This window comes from Eriocheir sinensis, chromosome 3, assembly GCF_024679095.1.
Source record: "Eriocheir sinensis breed Jianghai 21 chromosome 3, ASM2467909v1, whole genome shotgun sequence".
NCBI classification, from domain to species: domain Eukaryota; kingdom Metazoa; phylum Arthropoda; class Malacostraca; order Decapoda; family Varunidae; genus Eriocheir; species Eriocheir sinensis.
In genome coordinates this window covers 22695762-22715936 of record NC_066511.1, presented here as the reverse complement: position 1 = coordinate 22715936, position 20175 = coordinate 22695762, and the positions used below count along the sequence as shown (strand labels likewise).

Genomic DNA, 20175 nt, shown 5'->3' with positions numbered 1-20175 from the left:
CTAGAGCTCGAGGGGCGAACACGCCAACATGGCGGATTTTGAGTTTTCGCCGGTTTCCGCTAGATGGAAGTACTGTGCAACTCTCTGTGAACGTGAAAATGGGAAATCGGTCTCTATGGCCCAGTAGAAGGGTGGTGAGAGTAGCGTGTTTTTGCCTGTCTGCAGAGTGTATGAAGTCGGCTGTATCAGGGCTTTGAGGGCGAAGAGCACTAGTAAAACACTCATAAAACACTTTAATATATAAATTTTGTATTGAAATTTAAACTGGCTGTTAGTTACGTCATATTCTTTTAATTTTCCGAGTTTGGACTAAATTAGATAGTAAACATGCATTAATAAAAAAAAACCTTCTATATATATATATATATATATATATATATATATATATATATATATATATAGATATATATATATATATATATATATATATAATCAACACTCACACAACCACTGATTCCATTGAATTTGCCTTGCTGAAAACTTTCTATTGATGTATGATGATATTGCTATGTGTGTTTTTCATTATGATTTTGCTATGCTTGACTTTGAAGGCCTGTAGCTTAAACTAGGCTTGTTTGCTCCTTGAGCACTAGATGCCTCATATATATATATATATATATATATATATATATATATATATATATATATATATATATATATATATATATATATATATATATATATATATATATATATACTATTTGAAAATAACTTTCACCATTTTGAAGTAAAAAGAATATTCTACGTATTTTATAAATTTTCTAATTAATTTGCCTTTAAATTGTGCCCCTTCATCTAGCTCTTTACTAGAATTTCTAGGTAGTTACCACTTTACAATTAAGCATAGCCTATACTGTTCTGAAATTAAATTGCAAATGTGAGTTGAAAGGTATCCTGTGATAAGGTTTAAGTGTGAGGCTATAAGATCAAGCACATTTGTTTTCTACCATAAGTTTGAGAAGTGTTACATATTAATCAAGATGTATTGATATTGACAAGCTGTGACCATTTTAAATTATTTATTGAGATGAGAAATCATATATAATAATTTATAAAGGAATATATTTGGATGTTGGTTTAGTACATGGTGTTTTATTATAGTTTATGAGGACTTGAGATTTTTATTTCATGTTACAATTTAAAATTTCATAAGACTGACACAGAAAACTCATTTCAAGCCAGTTTTGAAGAAAAATATTGTCTGCTTATGAATATTTATGTGAATATTAAACCATTCGACTTGCTGTACATCATTTACAAATTAATAAATGTTTTTTTGGCATTTTTGACATTTCATCAAGTCGCCTTCATATTATAGAATCCAAAGGGGGCGCACACGGGGGCATATCATCAGGCAAGATATAAGGACTGGAACATTATGTAGGTGGAAGAAATTAAGAGATAGAACTAAAACCGAAAAGGAGACTAATCGGGCTCTCATGAGTGTTTTTTGACGATTATGGTACAGACGAAGGGGTAAACTGCTATCAGCGTCATTAAACTACCTTGGAAATGCCTCAAACGCCAGCGAAAGCCTTGTTACTGGTTCCGTTGTAAAGACTGAAGTGCCTGCTGCACCGCCATCGCCGCCATCATCAGCAACAACACTTGCCACTCGCCAGACTGCCACTCTGCCAGCCCGTGATCGCACCTCCTATCTAGCCCTTTAAAACATTCCAGAAGAGAGAGAATAGCATCACCTGCAGTATGGTGCAGCTTACGGAGAAAGAGTTCATCGACAAACTTAGGTTTGAGTAAGTTCATAATCGTTAATGTAAAATAAAAGTTGACGGGGGCCACGGGGGCCTGCTGGGCCGTCTCCTCATGCTGGGGCGGGACAGGCCGCGTTGGGGCGTCTTGGTCACCAGGGTCGATTAGGTGGTCCACGGCCCCTGCATTGTGCTCCACTCCTGACGTGTCTTAGTTTACTTACTTTGCTTAGTCTAGTTTAGAGGCCCTTGCCTCGCAGTCGTGATGATCCACAACTGGGTAAATATGGAGATCAACTACGCGCCTCCAGTATTGCCCCCACGAGAATAATAACCTTTCCAAGGTCTCACATACTGTTGTACTTCTCTAGTTTTGCTGGCACCATACGTGTAGGGGGTTCAGGGGGGGTGCAGCCCCCCTGGTTAGGATGGGGGTTGAGGGGGGCGAAGCCTCTCTATTAGAGGGTTTAGGGCATGATGTGGTGGTAATTACAACATTTCTAGCATGTACGACGGGGTTTTGACAAGTGGACAGGCGTGTTTATGTCACAAGGGGTGTATTTTTCCATACTGGCCTCATGATTTCCTCCAAGTCGATGGGCAATGAGAATGCAAGCTCCGGGGTGAAGAAAGGGAAGAGCCTGCATGGAAAAATACACCCCTTGTGACATAAACACGCCTGTCCGCTTGTCAAAACCCCATCGTACGTGCTAGAAATGTTGTAATTACCACCACACTGTGCCCTAAACGCTTACCCGCTAGGAGCCGCTATTCCTAAGATTTACCGAGGTTAGGATATGTAAAGTTTGGTTGGAGTAGTTTAAATATGCTCCCCCACCCAAAACCCCCGATTTCCCACGGGTTCCCCAAGATAGTTAGGGGAAGGGGATTAGGCCTTTTTCTTTAATTCTAAGTACTTCCGCCTTCATATTATGGTTGAGGGACATGTATTTCGTCCCTTAACTATAATATGGAGGCATAATATTGTATTTTGAAGGAGCGGAGTCAATCTCCACAATTACGTAAGAACATAGGGAAACTGCAAGAGGCCGAGTGGCCTGCACAGGGCAGCTCCAGAATCCTCCCCACTACTCACGATGGGTGCGGTGTAGTTTCAGGGATTACAGGTAGAGGCTTGATCCTCATTTACCTTCGGTACGGGCGTACGCTCCATTACCCTGTCTCCTTGCTGCACCCACACCTCACTGCCACCTGTCATCCTCGTCCATGTAGTTATCCAGTCTACTCTTAAAACAAGCTATCGTCCCTGCACTAACTATGTGATTGCTGAGTCTATTCCATTCCCCCACCACCCTATTACTAAACCAATGCTTGCCTATATCTCTCCTAAATCTATACTTTTCTGATTTAAATCTATTACTGCGTGTTCTATCCTGCTGCCTAATTCTAAGTACTTTACTTATATCGCCTTTGTTGTAACCCTTGACCCATTTGAATACTTCTATCAGATCTCCCCGCACTCTTCGTCTTTCTAGTGAATGTAAGTTTAGATGTTTCAGCCTATTTTGATGTGGGAGGTTCCTCAGCCCCTGAATCATCTTGGTCATCCTCCTCTGAACTGATTCTAGCAAGTTGATGTCCATTCTGTAGTGTGGGCACCAAAACTGGATAGCATAATCTAAGTGTGGCCTAACTAACGCTAAATAGAGTCTGAGGATGACCTCTGCACTCCTGTTGGTTACCATCCTGTTAATAAAGCCTAATACCCTGTTAGCCCTATTCCTTGCACTAATACATTGCTTCCTTACTTTTAGGTCAGAGATCACTAACACTCCCTAATTCCTTTCACACTCTGATCTGCCTATCACTGTATCCAGCCCTGGTGCCCCTATAGGTGCCATGCATGAGAGTAACTGTTCACACATTGCAACAGGGCATTGCATTGGAGCCAGCAAACCACATCGCACTCCTCCGTTCATACAGAAAGGCCGTCCTTATGCCTAAATAATGCCATCCTTGGATAATCTTAAGAATAGCGGCTCCTAGCAGGTGTGCATTTAGGGCACAGTATGCTTTTTTTTTTTTTTTTTTTTTTTTTTTTTTTTTAAACCCCGCCTTTGGCGCCAGTAAGCTTGTTTCAGGAGCCAGATAGTTGGCTCAAGCCCATCATGGCGCTGGCAATTTTTATAGTGGCACCAGTTATGCTTGGCTCATGTTGCCCCCCAGAACTCATTCTTGATTCACTGGACGCTTTCTTCTAGAGTCCGGGTTGATGGATGGTCTTCTGGACAGCATGTGGGTAGTCTTAGGCCACTTGGTGGTGACTGAAAAATCACAGGTGGTAGCGTGAGGATTCGAACCGACGTTGTCCATGGCTTGGTGAATGTGAGCCCAGCTCGCTAACCACTTAGCTACCACCTACCCAAATTACAACATTTAGATCACGTACGACGGGGTTTTGACAAGCGACAGGCATGTTTATGTCACAAGGGGTGTATTTTTCCACGCTGGCCTCACAATTTTTTCTAAGTCCATCGTTATTGTTTCACGAGCGCCTCTATAGACAGACTGAGCCTCATAGCTGCCTTGCAGTACACCATTCAGACTAGTTCCTGAGCCAGTAATATCCAGAATGCGCATGGATCATTATGATTTTGGTTAAAATGGTCTTTACGAGTACTACGTTATTTTTTTCTCTATATTAAGGCAAGTAATGGCACAAGTATTTGTATTTTATAATTTTAAGCAACTAAATTCTTGAAATATTACTACGTGGGGTGTATCGCTGCCACATAGCAGTCTTTCACTCTCAGTTTTCCTTCCGTGCACCGCTATGGTGGACAGTACATCGACACTCAACTCTTCTTTAGTCTCCTCAAAGTATTATTCTACTACACCTCTCGGTAAGTGTTAGCTAACTATTTAGCCTCTTTATTGGTATCCCTCAAGAGCCACATTGAGCCATCAAATAACCTAAAATCGAGGCCCTTCAATACCACCATATGCGAACAGTGTCATGGGCGTGTCATATGGGATGTGCTGTACACTTAACACTCAACAGCCTAGAGAGCGTTATATTGAGAGCCTGGGAACCTATGGGAAATGCTGGTTTTGGGTGTGAGAAGGCAAAGTGACTGAAATATGTGCCTCAAAAATTTCCCTAAAATCAGGAAAAATCCCTAGTCCCAAAACTTTGAGTAAAGTTTCCTAACTGTATTGTCGTTCAATCCACCAGATTCGAACAGTGACACGGGCGTGTCACATGGGGTGTGCTTATTTGGTGCTTCGTGGACGCATCAAGCTATGACAAGCACGTGCCTCCAGTATTGCCCCCACGAGAATAATAACCTTCCCAAGGTCTCACATACTGTTGCACTTCTCTAGTTTTACTGGCACATCATACATGTGGGGGTGTTGCCCCCCCCCTGGTTAGCAGTGGGGGTCGAGGGGGCGAAGCCCCCCCCTCGTTAGAGGTTAAGTTATGTAAAGTTCGGTTATAGTAAATTAAATATGCTCCCCACCAAAAAAAAAAAAAAAAAAAGATTTCACGGCACATCATAAGGGAGAGCGGTGATGATTCGGACAGTGGGATGGTCTGGCCATAGCTCTTATTGTAAAGTGTATGGGACTGAGTGCCGTGAGATTTTGTGTGAATGTGCAAAACTTTGTTGCCTTGGACCACAAAGGGACAACCACGCCCTCAGAGCTGTTCTTTTCGATGCAAGTCCGATTTTGTTTTTTTTTCATCTCGTATGTAATATTTTCAGGGTGTATCATAAGCTCTCACTTCAAAAACATGGCAATTAGCAAGATGTAAATTATTTCAGTGATGCAGCGATGCACGGCGAAGGTATTGCCGTATAACACAATCACCCGTGAGGGTCTCATGCTGGAAAAGGAGTGTGACCACACATGTGCTTTTTATTGAGTCGTGATGATTCGGACGGTTGATTTTTTCATGATTTTTATTAAATTTATATCAATTTAAACATTATAGGTGTTGCAACAGTTATAAAAAGGTTAATTTGGTTGATTTATATTCAGATATTATGCTTGTGAGAAGAGAAGGAAGCCACGATACCAAAATTTTTGAGATATTTCTTGTAGTTCTCCTTTTATTTTTTTCCCCTATAAATATTGAGAGGATACTTTTGTCCTTACACAAATGTTTTGTAGAAGATATAATCTTGTTTATTAGCCAATCAAACTTAAGTTATATTAATATTATGCCGAGTAATACGAGTGTCCGTACCATCCCACCTCCCTGGCCAAACCATCACCACGGGTGGGGATGGTTCGGACGATTTAGAAACTTGTCTTTCATCACCTACATCTGAAAACTGGAAATAGCTACGGGTGTCATATTAGCAGCCTAAAGAGCCAAAGGAGGAAGGAGCATTTTGAGATCAACAAAATTACACTACTTCTTAAACTTCTTTTTCTAAAAATATTTTTCTAAAAAGTGCCCGAATCATCACCGCTCTCCCTTACATGTGCGGGGGAGTCCAGGAGTTAGCAGGGGGGTTGAGGTTAGGTTATGTAAAGTTCAGTTACAGTAGTTGAAATACACTCCACCACCAAAAAAAAACATGATTTTACAGCGCATCATACATGTGGGGGGGGTCCAGGGGGGGCGCAACCTCCCTTGGTTAGCAGGGGGGTCGAATGGGGCGAAGCCCCCCTGTTAGCTGTAAGGTTATAAAGTTAGGGACTTTCCTTACTTTTGAGACTTGGGAATTTTCCTTAATTTAGGGATTTTTCTAGGGAAGTTTTGGAAGCCCATTCAGTGATTTTGCCTCCTCCCCCCCCCCCCCCTCCCCCCCGCGAAACCCCGGTTCCCCACAGGTCCCCAGGCTTGTGTTGGGGATTAGGGGGGGGGGGCTGGGGTGGTGGAGGGGGTGGAGCCCCTATGTATTCACCCCACAAGTTATATCCCTGTCCTAAGTAATGTTAAGTACGGTAAATAAATATATATGTTTGTTTGAATTTTTTTTTAATATTATTGTATATAAGACTTCTAAGAAATAATAAAAGCACCATCTCAATGTGCCCAATTTTCTTTTTTTCTTTTTTTCTTTAAACATCCTAAGGCCCCCTCAGGGATCAGAGGCCCTACATATTGAGCGTAGTGAGCATATAGGAAGGGCCAGCATTTTCAATACAAGATGACACTGACCAAGACCCAGAAATAGGTTCACAAATGTAGATGAGACAAATAAATTTAGGAGTCATGTGTTTTCTGGCAATGACTTTAAATGTTTCAAATGGACAATGAATAGATTCATGTATGGGTATGACAGATGGCAGATAATTGGCTTACCATAACTGACTAACCTGTTTCCTGGGTCAATGGGTTTGTCCCTACCACAGCCTCAAGGGAAGGGGTGAGGAAGATTAGCGGCAACGCAATGAGCAGTTGTAGTATATGCCTCTGACTTTATAGTAGAGCTATTCAAGCCTGACCTCAAGTTCTCATAGACTATTTTCAGTTATTGTTCATTACTTTATGATGAGGATGCACATATATGTTAAGAGAGAGAGAGAGTTATTGTTATTTATTTCCAGAAAATATGAAAGTGAGCAGGTTAAGGCTGAAGAAAGCTTATGTCTCATGGAATGCATAGTCGCCAGTTCTCGATGGAAGACAGGGAGGTAAGGAGCTACTCAAGATTTTCTTGCAAGTCACATTATTTTCTTCAGTCATAACCAGTACCTTTTAATGTATAATTTTCTAAATTGCAGTAATAATTTCTTAACCACCTAAAACTAAATATGGATTGGGTACACTTTGACCCACTCTATTTTTATGGGAATGGCTTCTAAAAAGCAGCAGAACAAAATATTTTGATCATTGGGAGAAATAAAGTTTACATACATAGAACCACCTCAATGACAGTATGCTGTTAGATACAAAAACACTAACACATGTTTTATTTAGTGACCTCCTCAATCTACTGCGCAACATAGGAACCTCAGTTCAAGCCAAAATGCCTTGGGAAACAACACCCTGCAATATGGTGCAGCGTGTCATGAAAGTAAGTTGTAATACCTCTTGTCATCATCAACCATGGCATTCATAGCGTGACTTCTAGACTTCACACAAGTAAATTTAATTATAAATGGCAAATGAATATATCATATGAATACAAAACAGCTTCCAATTACACAATATAGGGAGTATAGAAGTAACATTTGGAGCTTTGTGCCAGACCACTCTGCCTCCAGGAAATACAATAGAGTAGGCATCTTATTGTAAATAGAAAATATAATTTAAGAGGAAGATCTCTTTACTACTTTTTTTAGTGTACAACTTCAACTTTTCAAGTTAATTTTTCCTCCTTTCTCCCGTACAGATAGTGATTGATGAATACAATACATTGCATGGAGAAAATGAAGGTGTGGAGTATCCAAGCCTCTCTCAGTCCATGCTGGTTGACCCAGCCTGTGGAGATCTACCTAAATGCACTGAGATTATTCCAGAGCTGCGTGACAGAGTACTTGAGGCCATTGCAGAACAGAAAGCTGAAGTTGAACAAAGGTATTGTAACGGTGGATACCATAATGAACCTGAAAACAGTAGTACCAATATTATGATTAATTATTCTTGTTTTTCAGCCAAGAACTGATTGCCCTGCAAGGTGAAAGCAAGATCCATAATGATGAAGTTATTATGACGTGTGGGATGTGTCCATTAGTTCTCGCCTTCTTGACCAAAGCAGCCAAACAAAGGAAGTTCCATGTCATTGTTGCTGAATGTGCCCCAAAATATGATGTAAGGTATTTTTTCACATTAAATAGATTGTCACAAATGACTAATATAACGCTGACATGATAGTCTTTTACTAAGTGTTTGACATGTATTTAAGACACTTTATTTATGCAGGGTCATCCAATGGCAAAAGCTTTATGTACTGCTGGAATCCAAACTACACTAATTCAAGATTCTGCTGTCTTCCCGATGATGTCCCGCGTCAACAAGGTCATCATTGGCACTAAGACAGTTGTTAGCAATGGAGGCATCAAGACATTTGTGGGTGCTGCCTCTCTTGCCTCGGCAGCAAAGTTTTATTCTGTTCCTGTAAGAGTTAATGTTTTTATTGTTAAATCTTATTAAGAAAGATGAAATATTTCATTAGATACACTAACCTCTGGTGATGGCTGATAATTGTCAACTGTTAGTGACATGAAATGTTTGATGGGAGGCAAAGGAAAGCCTAGAGCTGTGTGAAATAGTTGCTTAATTGAACCCCAAAATAAGGGAAAATAGGCTCCAAGAAAACTCAAGTTTAAAGTGTTTCTGTTTTCAAAACTTAGTTTATAGGTAGTTCAGATGTATTAAAAATTATGCAAAAAATAATCACCTATTTTCTTTGTTAAATACATCTTTATCTTGCAGCTGTATGTCTGCACTCCCACTTACAAGTTTAGTTTGATGAGATGTGAAGAAATCTGTCATGAAAATAGTACAGACATTATTCCCTCTGGAACAAGCTTTGCATCATCTGTAAATATTGCTTTAGCCAAGCTAGACTATGTTCCCCCAGAGAATGTTACCAGCTTCATAACAAACAAGTAAGTTCTAAATTGTGTATATGGTTTCCACACATAATCTTTAAAAAGACATAACACAATGGATTGAAAATCATATCTACCATTATTGTTTTTTAAGATTATTATTATTATTATTATTATTATTATTATTATTAATTGTAGTAGTGTTAGCAGCAGTAGTAGTACTAGTATAGTAGTAGTAGTAGCAGTAATTCACAGTGTAATTATTTGTAACATTTATTTTCAGCCGAGGCATTGCACCATCCTATGTGTATCGACAACTCAGTGAACTGTACCATCCTGCTTCTTATGATCTCTAAGGTTATATTAATCTCATCCAAGTAAGTTTAATGATACAAATGTTCTTTTATAAGAAAAGTTTCATACAGTTGCATATATCTTTCATATTATGTTTTTTATTGTATTTCAGTCTGATACATTCTGTGGATTTTGAATTATTAGCACCTTAAGTGCATACTGTTAACTTTGGAGGTTTATTAATTATTTTCAGTGATGTATTGTAGTAATATTAGTCTATTAGGGGTACTACTTCAATTTTATAAAATGTTGATATACTTAGTGTAAATTAATGTGTAGTTTGCTTGATTTTAATTTATTGTAGAAATTGATATAATAAAAACACTGTAGAGTTGATGACTGCTTAGGTTGCTATTATCATCATCATTTCTCCGTTTTTGTTCTCCAAGTTAACACTCACTATTTCTGCCTTTCCTTCTCCATATAGTACTACTGATTTCACTAATAACTCCTTTCTCATCATTATCATCACTCCACCCCCTTTACCTTTCCTATCCTTCCTCCATATATTGTAGTTATTATTAAATACTATTTGTGTGTGTGTGTGTGTCATAATGGGGCTATAGTCAAACACGAAGTCAGTTTGGGTGAGGATATGAAATCAGCTTGGGTGGGGCTCACACCTCTCCCCTGCATTGCCACATAACTGCCAATACATTCTCTCTCTGATTCACTCTCTTGTGCTCTACTATCAAGAGAAAGAACTTACAATGTAAACAGCTATTTTTTAGAAGAAAAGGCTAATAGAGACTATATTTCCACCTTCAAACATAGGTTTGACAGCACTGTAGCAAGGGAATACTGTGGGCAGGCTCTGCCCAAAAGGACTTCATAGCTGAGTCTGACTATGTATAGTAATGATTGGTCGTAAACATTGTAAGGTCTATTTAGCTATCTATATTTCTGACGCCCTGCTCTCTCACAGGAACTTCCCTCCAGGGGGTGCCCTCCATCTCTCTCTGTTTTGGCACTCCCACTAAGCAAACTCAATCCTGCTACATCCAACTCTCTCACTCCATTACCTGCTCACCCTATTGATCCACTTCACAGATGGCCTTCCCCTGACCCCCTCCCTCTAAAATTCACTAGACTGGCAGGAGGTAAAATGCCCAATGAATTGAGGCCCACCACACACTCACACACAGTGCAAGTATTATTGCCAAGATCTTTACAGTGGTTACAACAACCATTGTAAGGATCTTGGCAATAATGACTGGACCGTGCATGTATGTGTGGTGGGCCTCATTTCATTGGGCATTTTACCTTCTGCCAGTCTTGTGTATTCTAGCTCAGTCTCATTAGTGAGCATACAGGAAGGTAGTTGATATTAATGGTGTCACTCATGTTTATTTATTAGGTGTTATTGATTTTCAGTAAGTGTTCTTGTTCTATGTAGTGTTACCACAAATGTTTGAAAATGGCAAGTTGAAGAATTATAGTTTAAAAGAAAAAGTATACAGGTTGAGTTATGGGAGGCTCACCCATCCTGCGGGTCTCAGCACCACAATATGAAAAGAAATCGACTGTAGTCCACTGAAGGGCAGAGGTACTTCCCGATGTTCTCCACCTTCCTGTCTGATGTTAGTATACTACATCCTGGTAAATGCTCTTTCATCTTCCCATTTGGTCCTCTGTCCTGACCTTAAATTCTTGGTTGGTCTCCACCATTGTTCATTCACTTAAGGTGGCTCCCCCCAACAGTGGCTTCTTTCCTGGCTGAGCTGGAAAGGAAGCTGATGGTGGGCAGGGTGCCTAGTGTCTCACCCAACAAACTTATGAAGTTTTAGAAAATATTTATATATCTTTACTTAGCTCACCTGTTACACTTACAAGGGTAAACTTATATAAAAAAGATTTATAAAACTGATTCCATAATTGCTTTAAATACTGATAAATAAAAAGTGGTTTTGAAAAAAGTTTAGTTGAACAATCCTTGCTTAATCCAATTATGTTAACAAAATTAGCCCATCTTGTGTTACATATGAGCTAAGTAAAGAAGTATGACTATTTTCTGAAACTATGTGATAGTTTTGGGTGGTGAAGTCAGCAGCATCCTTACCAGTCCAGCCAGTAGCTGGGGATTCAGCTTTAGTGAATGGTCTATAGTATGTCAAGTGCCCTTGACAAATACTTGAGTAATAGCTATTTAACTAACTAAAGTATCAGACCTTTTTAAGATGCTTATGCTAACTTACATTATTGGGGCCTCAGCACATTTTGTATGTTAAAATACACATTGTACTGTTGTACTGCACACTGTGCATCACTACTTAAATAGTAATAATAAAGTAGTATAGAATTTTAACTATCAAATATACTTATAAACACTAATTTTTATACTTTACCTTCTTTATTCTGCCTGAACTGCAGTTTCTTTTTGAGCATGTTTTTGTGGTTTTTATAGGAAGGATCTGGAGTGGTACATTTCTGTTGTTCATGCTGCAGCAGTCATATATCAAAATAAAACTAAAAATTTATTGTCTTGGTTGCCAAATGTTGCATTACCATCAGGCATAACCTAGGCCTACAGGAAGTGTACAGATCAGATAAGATGTTTTCTTGTTGAAGGGCTGTGACAGTCTAACAGACTACTCACCCTGGCAGTCTTGTGTGATGATGAGGAAACTCTCACATCAGCTACTGTTATTGTTTTGGTGTTGGTCTTGGTGCAGCAGTTGCCGACTCCAGGGTGTCATTTTTATGTTTTTTCGTGGTTGTGTGGTAATAATAGATTTGTGTTAAAACTGGTAGTATGAGGTTTAACCACACACTCCCTCTACAAGTTCTGGTCATCAGCCAGGTGCCGTTAGTCAAGATGAAGACTCGCAAGTGGTAAACAAACCTTCAGAGCTTACTGATCACCTTCCATATGATACTGTTGTTACAGTATGCTATAAATGTGTATTGTATGATACACTACCCTCTATTTCCTGGACCTCAGTTTTTCCGAAGATTGGATTTCTCGGACAAAATCCAGAGTCTAGCAGTTGCTAGGTGGTCACATGGGCATGGGACATACTTGTTTACTATTATATTTACATGTTAATTCAATACATATTGGAATTAACCCCCTCTGTACCACAGCCTCCTGCTGATGTAAACAAAGCATTCCTTTGCAGCACCATAGTTCATATGTCTCCCCATGCCTCATGCAAGGTTCTTATCCAGGTGATCCTGAAGTTACATTGGGGTTCGGAACCAACAGGCCAATCATGTCAAATTGGTCGTAAGTTAAAATTTCCAAAAAAATTTAAAAATATTATTCAAATGTCCTGCTGTGGATAGAGCACCGTTCCCACACCTCATACCCTCTCACTCTACCCTGCCTTGTGCACTCATGCACTCGCCTCACCTCAGCCTATGTTCAGTTGACCCTTTAGCAATGCTATGCAGTGTTATGAAATTGAGCTAACAAGTTTTGCCAAAATAGTGGCAGTAGCCAAATGCCCGCCAGATTATTTGTAGGGGGTTGTGATGATGGGGGCGGTGCAATATTTGTAAATAAAGGACATGTCGTAATTCTATGAGTGGCCAGTGTCACCTCTTCCGCATCCTCTTATCTTATGTGAATGTTTCGTTCAACTATGATTGTTGTTTCTGGTAAATGGTAGAATGGCTGCTACAGAAATATAATGAGGGAGCTGTTGTTGTGTGGAGCCTTTTTGGTTGCATTCAGCTGATCGACTTGCTGGTTTGCCTTATCCCCTCCCCTCCCCACCTGTGGGGAATTGCAGGGGCTAACAGGTGAATCAACCACACTTGAGACGTGTATATAATGGAGTTAACTAGGTAGACTTACTCCCCCCTCGCTTGTCTTACGTGCTAGTCAACTGGTATCTGACTGATCTTTTAGTATGCTTGTATAGCAGACTGTAGGCCTCTAAACTGGTAGAGTAGTGATTGCTGACTGTAACATGAGTAGTACAGCTTGAGTTTTCCAAGGGCAACTGAGGTGGGATATTTGAAATGTCAACTCATTATATTTAATCAATTATTACTAATATTATTTTCCTGGTCATAAGTGTGAGTGGTCATAAATCGCATGCATCGTAACTGAAGGACTACATGTATTTAGTTTTGACACCACCATTTACTTCATGTCAGATATATCCTGTTACATTTATCCACTTCCTACCCCTAAATCTCTGGATGATTCATGGGATTGTCATGAAAATGATGAGCAGCACAAATGTTGGTCCCAGCACAGTGATGAAATAATGCCACTGTCAAAGAAAATTTTGAAATATTCAAGAACTGACATTAGATCGTTTCATGGTGTGCAATAATCCCAGGATTCACATCAGTAAATTCTTATTCCAAGAAAGGAAGCACATTTGGTTGTTTTATCAGAAAACAGGCCAGAAAAGAGAGAAGTGACAGAGTGGGGTCCAGGGAGGGTGGCCCAGAAGGTGAGTCATCGTAGGACTGCTCTTATTCACTTGCTGACAGTTCATCTGCATTGGTAACCGCTAGTTTCACTGCCCTCCACCTCTTTTTCAGATTCATAATCTGGGTCATACTCATCTGGAGTGAGTTCTAATACATGTAGTCCTTGAGTTACAACATGTACACGTTACAACCTCTCGCATTTACAACTAGGCCAATAATATTAGTAATATTTGGTTAAGTAATAAATTGACATTTCAAATATGCCACATTGGGTAGAGCAGCTGCTTTTTTACATGATGTACCTGCGGCTCCTTCTACCCCACTGCTGGCTGTATCCCAGCTCCTATTAGTTTAGGAAATCAAGGGTCAAGTGTACAACTGTACATATATCTTAATGTGGTGCTGGTCCAGTGGTATATGGTAGACATATACTGCAAGTCATGAAGCAACAAATACAAAATATCTTTGTAAAATTAATTCAGGTCAGAATATTATTATTATTCTCGTCAGAATAGATCACTTGAAAGTGGTGTGTCTTTGATGCCGACAAATACAGTACCCAAATCTAGCAATTCACCCTTTAGAGAATAATTACATATACAGTAAACCCTCGCTTTCATGAACCTCTATATAATGAATTCCAGCTTTAACAAACTTTTTTGGTCTGTCCGCTATATGCAGGGATTTACCAAAAAGTTTGGGTTCAGTTAAGTGGCTGGCCAGCCAAACGTATACACGCAAGTGGTGGAAACAAAGCCAAGTTGGTATGCGTGTCTAGTCAGTCTACTTTTGTCCTCCCAACTGAAAACACCTCCGCTCTCGTCTTTCTTGCCTCACCTCTCAATTAATATAACAAACAAATGGTCGGAAATAGTGAACTTTCAGCTTGTGTAATGAACTTTGTTCATTATATGCAAAAATTTAGATCCCTTGGATATAATGGATTTTCAAAAATAACAACCCCCTTCCCTCCAAATTGTTTGTTAAACTGAGAGTTTAATATATTGTCTTGCATCCAGCATCCTAAGTAATATTTTATCTTATCAATTTTAACATATGGCTAAGGAAAAGCTAAGTGTGTGCCTTTGGATTCAGATGCACATTTTAATGTAGCACATGGTACAGGCTCAATTTGTGTAGTTTTGGAAAGTGTAGAATGAGTAATGAATAAAAAAAAAAAAAAAAAAAAAAAAGTAATTCAAAAGTAGCTCTGCACTGCTAGATTAACGTAACTTTGCACGACCTGAATGTGGTACAAGACTGAATCGTTTTGTAATATTGCAAGAATTTCAGAGCATTCCTGCCAAGTAGCACCATTGTAAGGAATGCGACTCCATTACTAAAAGAACTACAGCAATATTTATAGATTTAAAATTCTCTGAAACAAGCTCCTTAACCCCTTCACTACGGCCGGGCAACAACAGCGCCCCGCGCCGTATCCGAGATTGCCACGTGCGCCAAATTTCAAATGTCACTATTGAATATAACAAGTTTTCAGCCATAAACTCAACATAATCATTGTGTATTATATATGAAGACATGCAGAATTAAATGGTGCACATAAAGAAGCATAAATTAATTGATAATTTTGAGATGTAAGTATAAATATAAAGATAGAATAACTCGTATATTAGCTAAAGCACGCCAGGACGCAGTATGCGCGTCCTCGGATATGGTACGGGGCACGCAAGGACGCAGTATACGCGTCCTCGTGTTGAAGGGGTTAAATATGAAAAAATTAACTCTGAGAATATATATGAATTTGTTTTCAGAATAAAGCTTAGCAGTAAGCAAAATTAGGAATAGTTATACTTCATGTGTTATCTGTATATAAAAGATTACAGGCATGTGTAAAGATATATGCAATAATATATTTACTGTAAAGTGCATTTTATTTTGGTATTTCTTATATATATATATATATATATATATATATATATATATATATATATATATATATATATATATATATATATATATATATATATATATATATATATATATATATATATATATATATATATATATATATATATATATATATATATATATCAAATACATTAGGTCTCTTACAACATAATATAATATTCATTTATATAAACTTTCTCTGAATTTAAATAGTAAGATATAATATTCTAATGCTAAATCTGGAAAGTTTTGTAATGCCTAAAAGTTTCTCACTCATCAATCATCAATCACTATAGTATCAAATCTTTTACTTCTAGTGTTTCTGCCTTTGAACATGTGTTTGACTATGGTTACATCACCCTCACTCAGCTTTTCTAATTTTCGCTTCCGTGAACGGGTTTGTGGTCCAGTAAAGTAACAACTATCACAAGGGAAGAATTTTTGCGGACTTCCAGAACATTTGATATCCAAGACATCCTTTTCCATATCACAACCAGTAGACTCTTTCTTAAATGCAAGGCACTGTTCTTTGTTGTAAGACACCTTAGAAGCACTTAAAGAACTTTCCTCAGAAGACACACTAATATCATTTTCAGGGTTAGTCAATGTTTCACCACTTGTGTTTTCTTTGGGTAATTCAAATGATCCAAGACCACTGCTCTTTGAGGTGGATTTTGATCGCGGGCTTGGTAATGTCAAAACCATGCTCGGGGTTGCTGGGAAAGATTTTTCAGAAGGAGACTCTATACTTGAAAGATACTCTTTCACTCTTGCCTCACCAAAGTCAAAAATGCTTTCTTCTTTCTTTGGAGTTACTCCTAATGAGGAACTACAGCGGTCCGACTTGCTTGGTGTACAAGTGGAATTGAGGGAAGATGCGGATGAGGTAGAGGAGAGGGATGAGGTAGAAGAATGACTTCGGGCATCAGTAGAAGATTTCTTGTTTTTCCGACGTTGAGCAAGTCTTGCATTACTAACATCCTGGAAAATAAAAGTCTTTAAAACCATTTGAAAACACCTTCTTAAAACCCTAAGCAGTTTATGTAGATGGAACTGTTAAGGAACTAATGCAATACATAGTCATATGATAAGCAACATTTGAAATGTTTGAAACATTTAATAATAGCCAAGGAAATACTGTAACATTAGTTAACAACTTCAAAGGCCAGACCTTTTCAGGCAACTTAATGAGTTAAAAGAATTTACATTCATAAGAATATACAGTTGATGTCCCATTTATGGAAATCTTTCAATTTCAAAATCATTGTATAGGCTCTAGCAGAAGACAGTCACAAATGTTACTAACCAGCAAACGAAATCCTTCTCTAGTTGCCATGTGGAATGCATGAAAGGCTTGCTTGACCCCAGCTTCAGCAGAGATTGGGCCAGTAAGCGTGGGCCGAGCACTGAGTATGGTTGGTGTCATTAGGGGAGTAGCAGAAAATAAATAAGGGGGACCTCCCTGAAGCCACTCATCTTGTAGCAACTCCGTTATCTTGAGACGCCTTGAAGCATCTACTGTCAATAACCCTGAAAGAAAAAAAGGAGGTTCACCATCTGAACATATGAGGCGTCTAGAGCTTGAGGGGAGAACACGCCAACATGGCGGATTTTGAGTTTCCACTGGTTTCGGTTAGATGAAAGCACTATGCAACCCTCTGTGAATGTGAAAATGGGAAATCGGTCTCTGTGGCCCAGTAGAAGGGTGGTGAAAGTAGTGTGTTTTTGCCTGTCTGCAGAGTGTATGAAGTGGGCTGTATCAGGGCTCTAAGAGCAAAGAGCACTAGTAAAACACGCATAAAACACCTAAATATGGAAAAGAAATGAAACCAAGTTAGTTATATCATGTTCTATTAATTTTTAGAATTTGGATTAAACCGGATAATAAACATGCATTAATATATATATATATATATTTTTTTTTTTTTTTTTTTTTATTTTTTTTTATATAATTAACACAATTTCACACAAACACTGATTCCATTGAATTTGTCTTGCTGAAACTTTCTGTTGATGTATAATGATACTGCTATGTGTGTTTTTCATTGTTTTTTGTTATGCTTGACTTTGAAAGCCTGTAGCTCAAAACTAGGTAATTGGCTTGTTCGCCCCTTGAGCACTAGACGCCTCATATAATTATCAAGCTTTGACAAAAAATATTATCACTTGCAGAGAATAACAAATCACTGATGTCCCTCTATTAACCCCCTTGGCCTGGGGTTACGTTTATTGGAGTGATACAGGGCAGTGTGGTATTTCAAAGCTTATGTTCCCCCATACAGTGAGAGAGGGGAGAGAGCAAGGAGAGATGAAAGAGAGGATAGAGAAAGGGGAAGGAGAGAGGAAAAAAAGGGGAGGGGAAAGAAAGGGGAGAGGGGAAGGAGAGAGGAGATAGGAAATAGAGAGAGGAGAAAGGAAAGTGAGAGAAGAGAAAGGAAGGAGAGGGGAAGAAGAGAGGAAGGAAAGGGGAGAGGGGAAGGAAAGAGAAGAGAGGGGAAGGAGAAAGAAGAGAGGAGAGGGGAAGGAGAGACAAGAAAGAGAGGGAAAGGAAAGGGGAGGGCAGGAGGAGAGGGGAAGACAAGATGAGGGGAGAGGGGAGGGAAAGAGGAAAGAAAGGGGAGAGGGAAAAGGAGGGAAGGAGAGTTATAAAGTGCCTTGTACTTTACCTTTGATAAGTTTCTTGGCCTGTGAAGAAACAGAGATCCATTCTGGTCCTGACATGTCAAAACTTCCATCCTTTATTCGGGCAATAATTGAGGCTGAAGTGTCATCTTTACTTCTTGACTGAAATGGGGCTCTTCCTGACAGCATTGTATACTGAAATATATTCATGAATGTGAGTATAATATAATATAATATAATATATATATATATATATATATATATATATATATATATATATATATATATATATATATATATATATATATATATATATATATATATATATATATATATATATATTTTTTTTTATTTGCTTTTACTTTATTGATTTCTAAGTTGTATTTTCTTATTCAATACTAATGTATAAACAAATTGTAGTAAATCATCATCTTCAACCATTAATAGTCCACTGTTGGACAAGGGTTTTCCCCAACATCCTCCACCTCTCTGGCTAATATTAGTGTGCTCTAGCCTGCTCCTCCAAATGTTCTCTATTTCAGCTCCTCTCCTGATTTTTTGACTTCCCTGACTAACACATTTTTTGAGGTGCCACTGCTACTTTGGTTCTCCCTATAATAAGTTACAAACTTGCCCAGATAATAACCTTGTTCTTAATCAATAGAATATCTCCAACTTTGCTTCCTATCTCCATGTTATGCTTAGCATATTTCTCCATTTCTCTGCATTTTTCTTAGCGTTCTCTAGAACCTCTGCGAGTTATTAAGTTTCTGAATCATATCTTAGGACTGGAAGAATACAGTGTTTGTACACCTTACTCTTCATGGAGAGTGGCAGGTTGCTATTGATTAGGGAAAGACATTTATTACTAAAGGCATTAATTCATCTCAGGTCACTATTTAGTGTCCATATCTTTGTCATAGTCAGACAGGGAGCACAAGCAACATGAAGATCTATATTTATGTCCTTCTTTACAGATATCAACAATGCCGAATACTTGTGCTCCAGGAGTCCTTGACAGCAAGCCAATCTGCCATAAGATTTCTTGACATGACCCATGACCCTCTGTTGTTTGGTACTATTCTATCAAGGTATGTGAAATTTTCCAAGATCTTTATATCCACACACATAAACTATTATACTATTTATAATATTACATAATTTACCGAAGACACTTCATCCCATTCCACGTCTCTTCCTGATTTCCTGTCCATGGACTGGGTTTGCACTGATTGTTTGCCCTAAATATGAATTCCTCTACTTTCTCAAGCCTATCATTCCCAATTATACTTTTTTGTCATGTCAGTGATAAGCATTACCATTGTTTTTTATAGTTATTTGAAGACCTACTTTCAGATTCTGTTGCTGTATAGTTCCTCAATAATTTTTCAGAAAATTTCCTTAGAATCACATCACAAGCACATCATAGATACAGTAGTACTACCAATTGTTTAAAGAAAATTACTGAAACCATTTCATTTGGTATAAAGTCTTAGAATATTTTGAATGTTTTATGGGAATGGTGGTGATTTGGAACGTTCATTAAGACAATCAAGGTCACGAGTCTTATTCCATTCAGGAATAACAGAGGTAAGAAAAAAGTTTTGCATTCTGCATCAAGTCTAATAAGGCACTGGATATGACGGCTATTGACTAGTTAAAAGATTTAGATTATGGTACCCCGCTACTGAATTTTTTCTAAGAATGTCATTATTAC

The 20175-nt window shown here is 38.5% G+C and overlaps 2 protein-coding genes across 8 annotated transcripts in view; one reads left to right on the top strand and one right to left on the bottom strand.

Moving 5' to 3' along the window:
• Positions 1 to 1581: 1581 nt before the first annotated feature.
• Positions 1582 to 20173, top strand: LOC127006774 (translation initiation factor eIF-2B subunit beta-like). 3 transcript variants are annotated; one of them, XM_050877090.1, is made up of 9 exons: positions 1582 to 1754; positions 7236 to 7322; positions 7609 to 7705; positions 8024 to 8208; positions 8286 to 8442; positions 8554 to 8748; positions 9067 to 9242; positions 9469 to 9562; positions 19436 to 20173. In XM_050877090.1, the coding sequence occupies exons 1-8, from the start codon at positions 1708 to 1710 to the stop codon at positions 9539 to 9541; spliced, it is 1017 nt and encodes a 338-aa protein (XP_050733047.1). In that variant the 5' UTR covers positions 1582 to 1707; the 3' UTR covers positions 9542 to 9562; positions 19436 to 20173. The 3 variants fall into 3 exon arrangements, with proteins under 3 accessions (XP_050733047.1, XP_050733056.1, XP_050733041.1); XM_050877099.1 differs by lacking the exon at positions 19436 to 20173 and adding an exon at positions 10465 to 15121; XM_050877084.1 differs by lacking the exon at positions 19436 to 20173 and having other exon boundaries at positions 9469 to 15121.
• The window catches only part of LOC127006732 (ribosomal protein S6 kinase alpha-5-like), a 57223-nt gene continuing 53017 nt past the window's right edge, over positions 15970 to 20175 (bottom strand). For all 5 annotated transcript variants that reach the window (XM_050877010.1, XM_050877018.1, XM_050877035.1 and 2 more), the window contains 3 exons: positions 18503 to 18653; positions 17143 to 17366; positions 15970 to 16817 (listed from right to left, as the gene is read on the bottom strand). In XM_050877010.1, coding sequence (XP_050732967.1) covers positions 16113 to 16817; positions 17143 to 17366; positions 18503 to 18653 — 1080 coding nt within the window. In that variant the 3' untranslated portion in view covers positions 15970 to 16112. The remainder of the gene's footprint in view (positions 16818 to 17142; positions 17367 to 18502; positions 18654 to 20175) is intronic.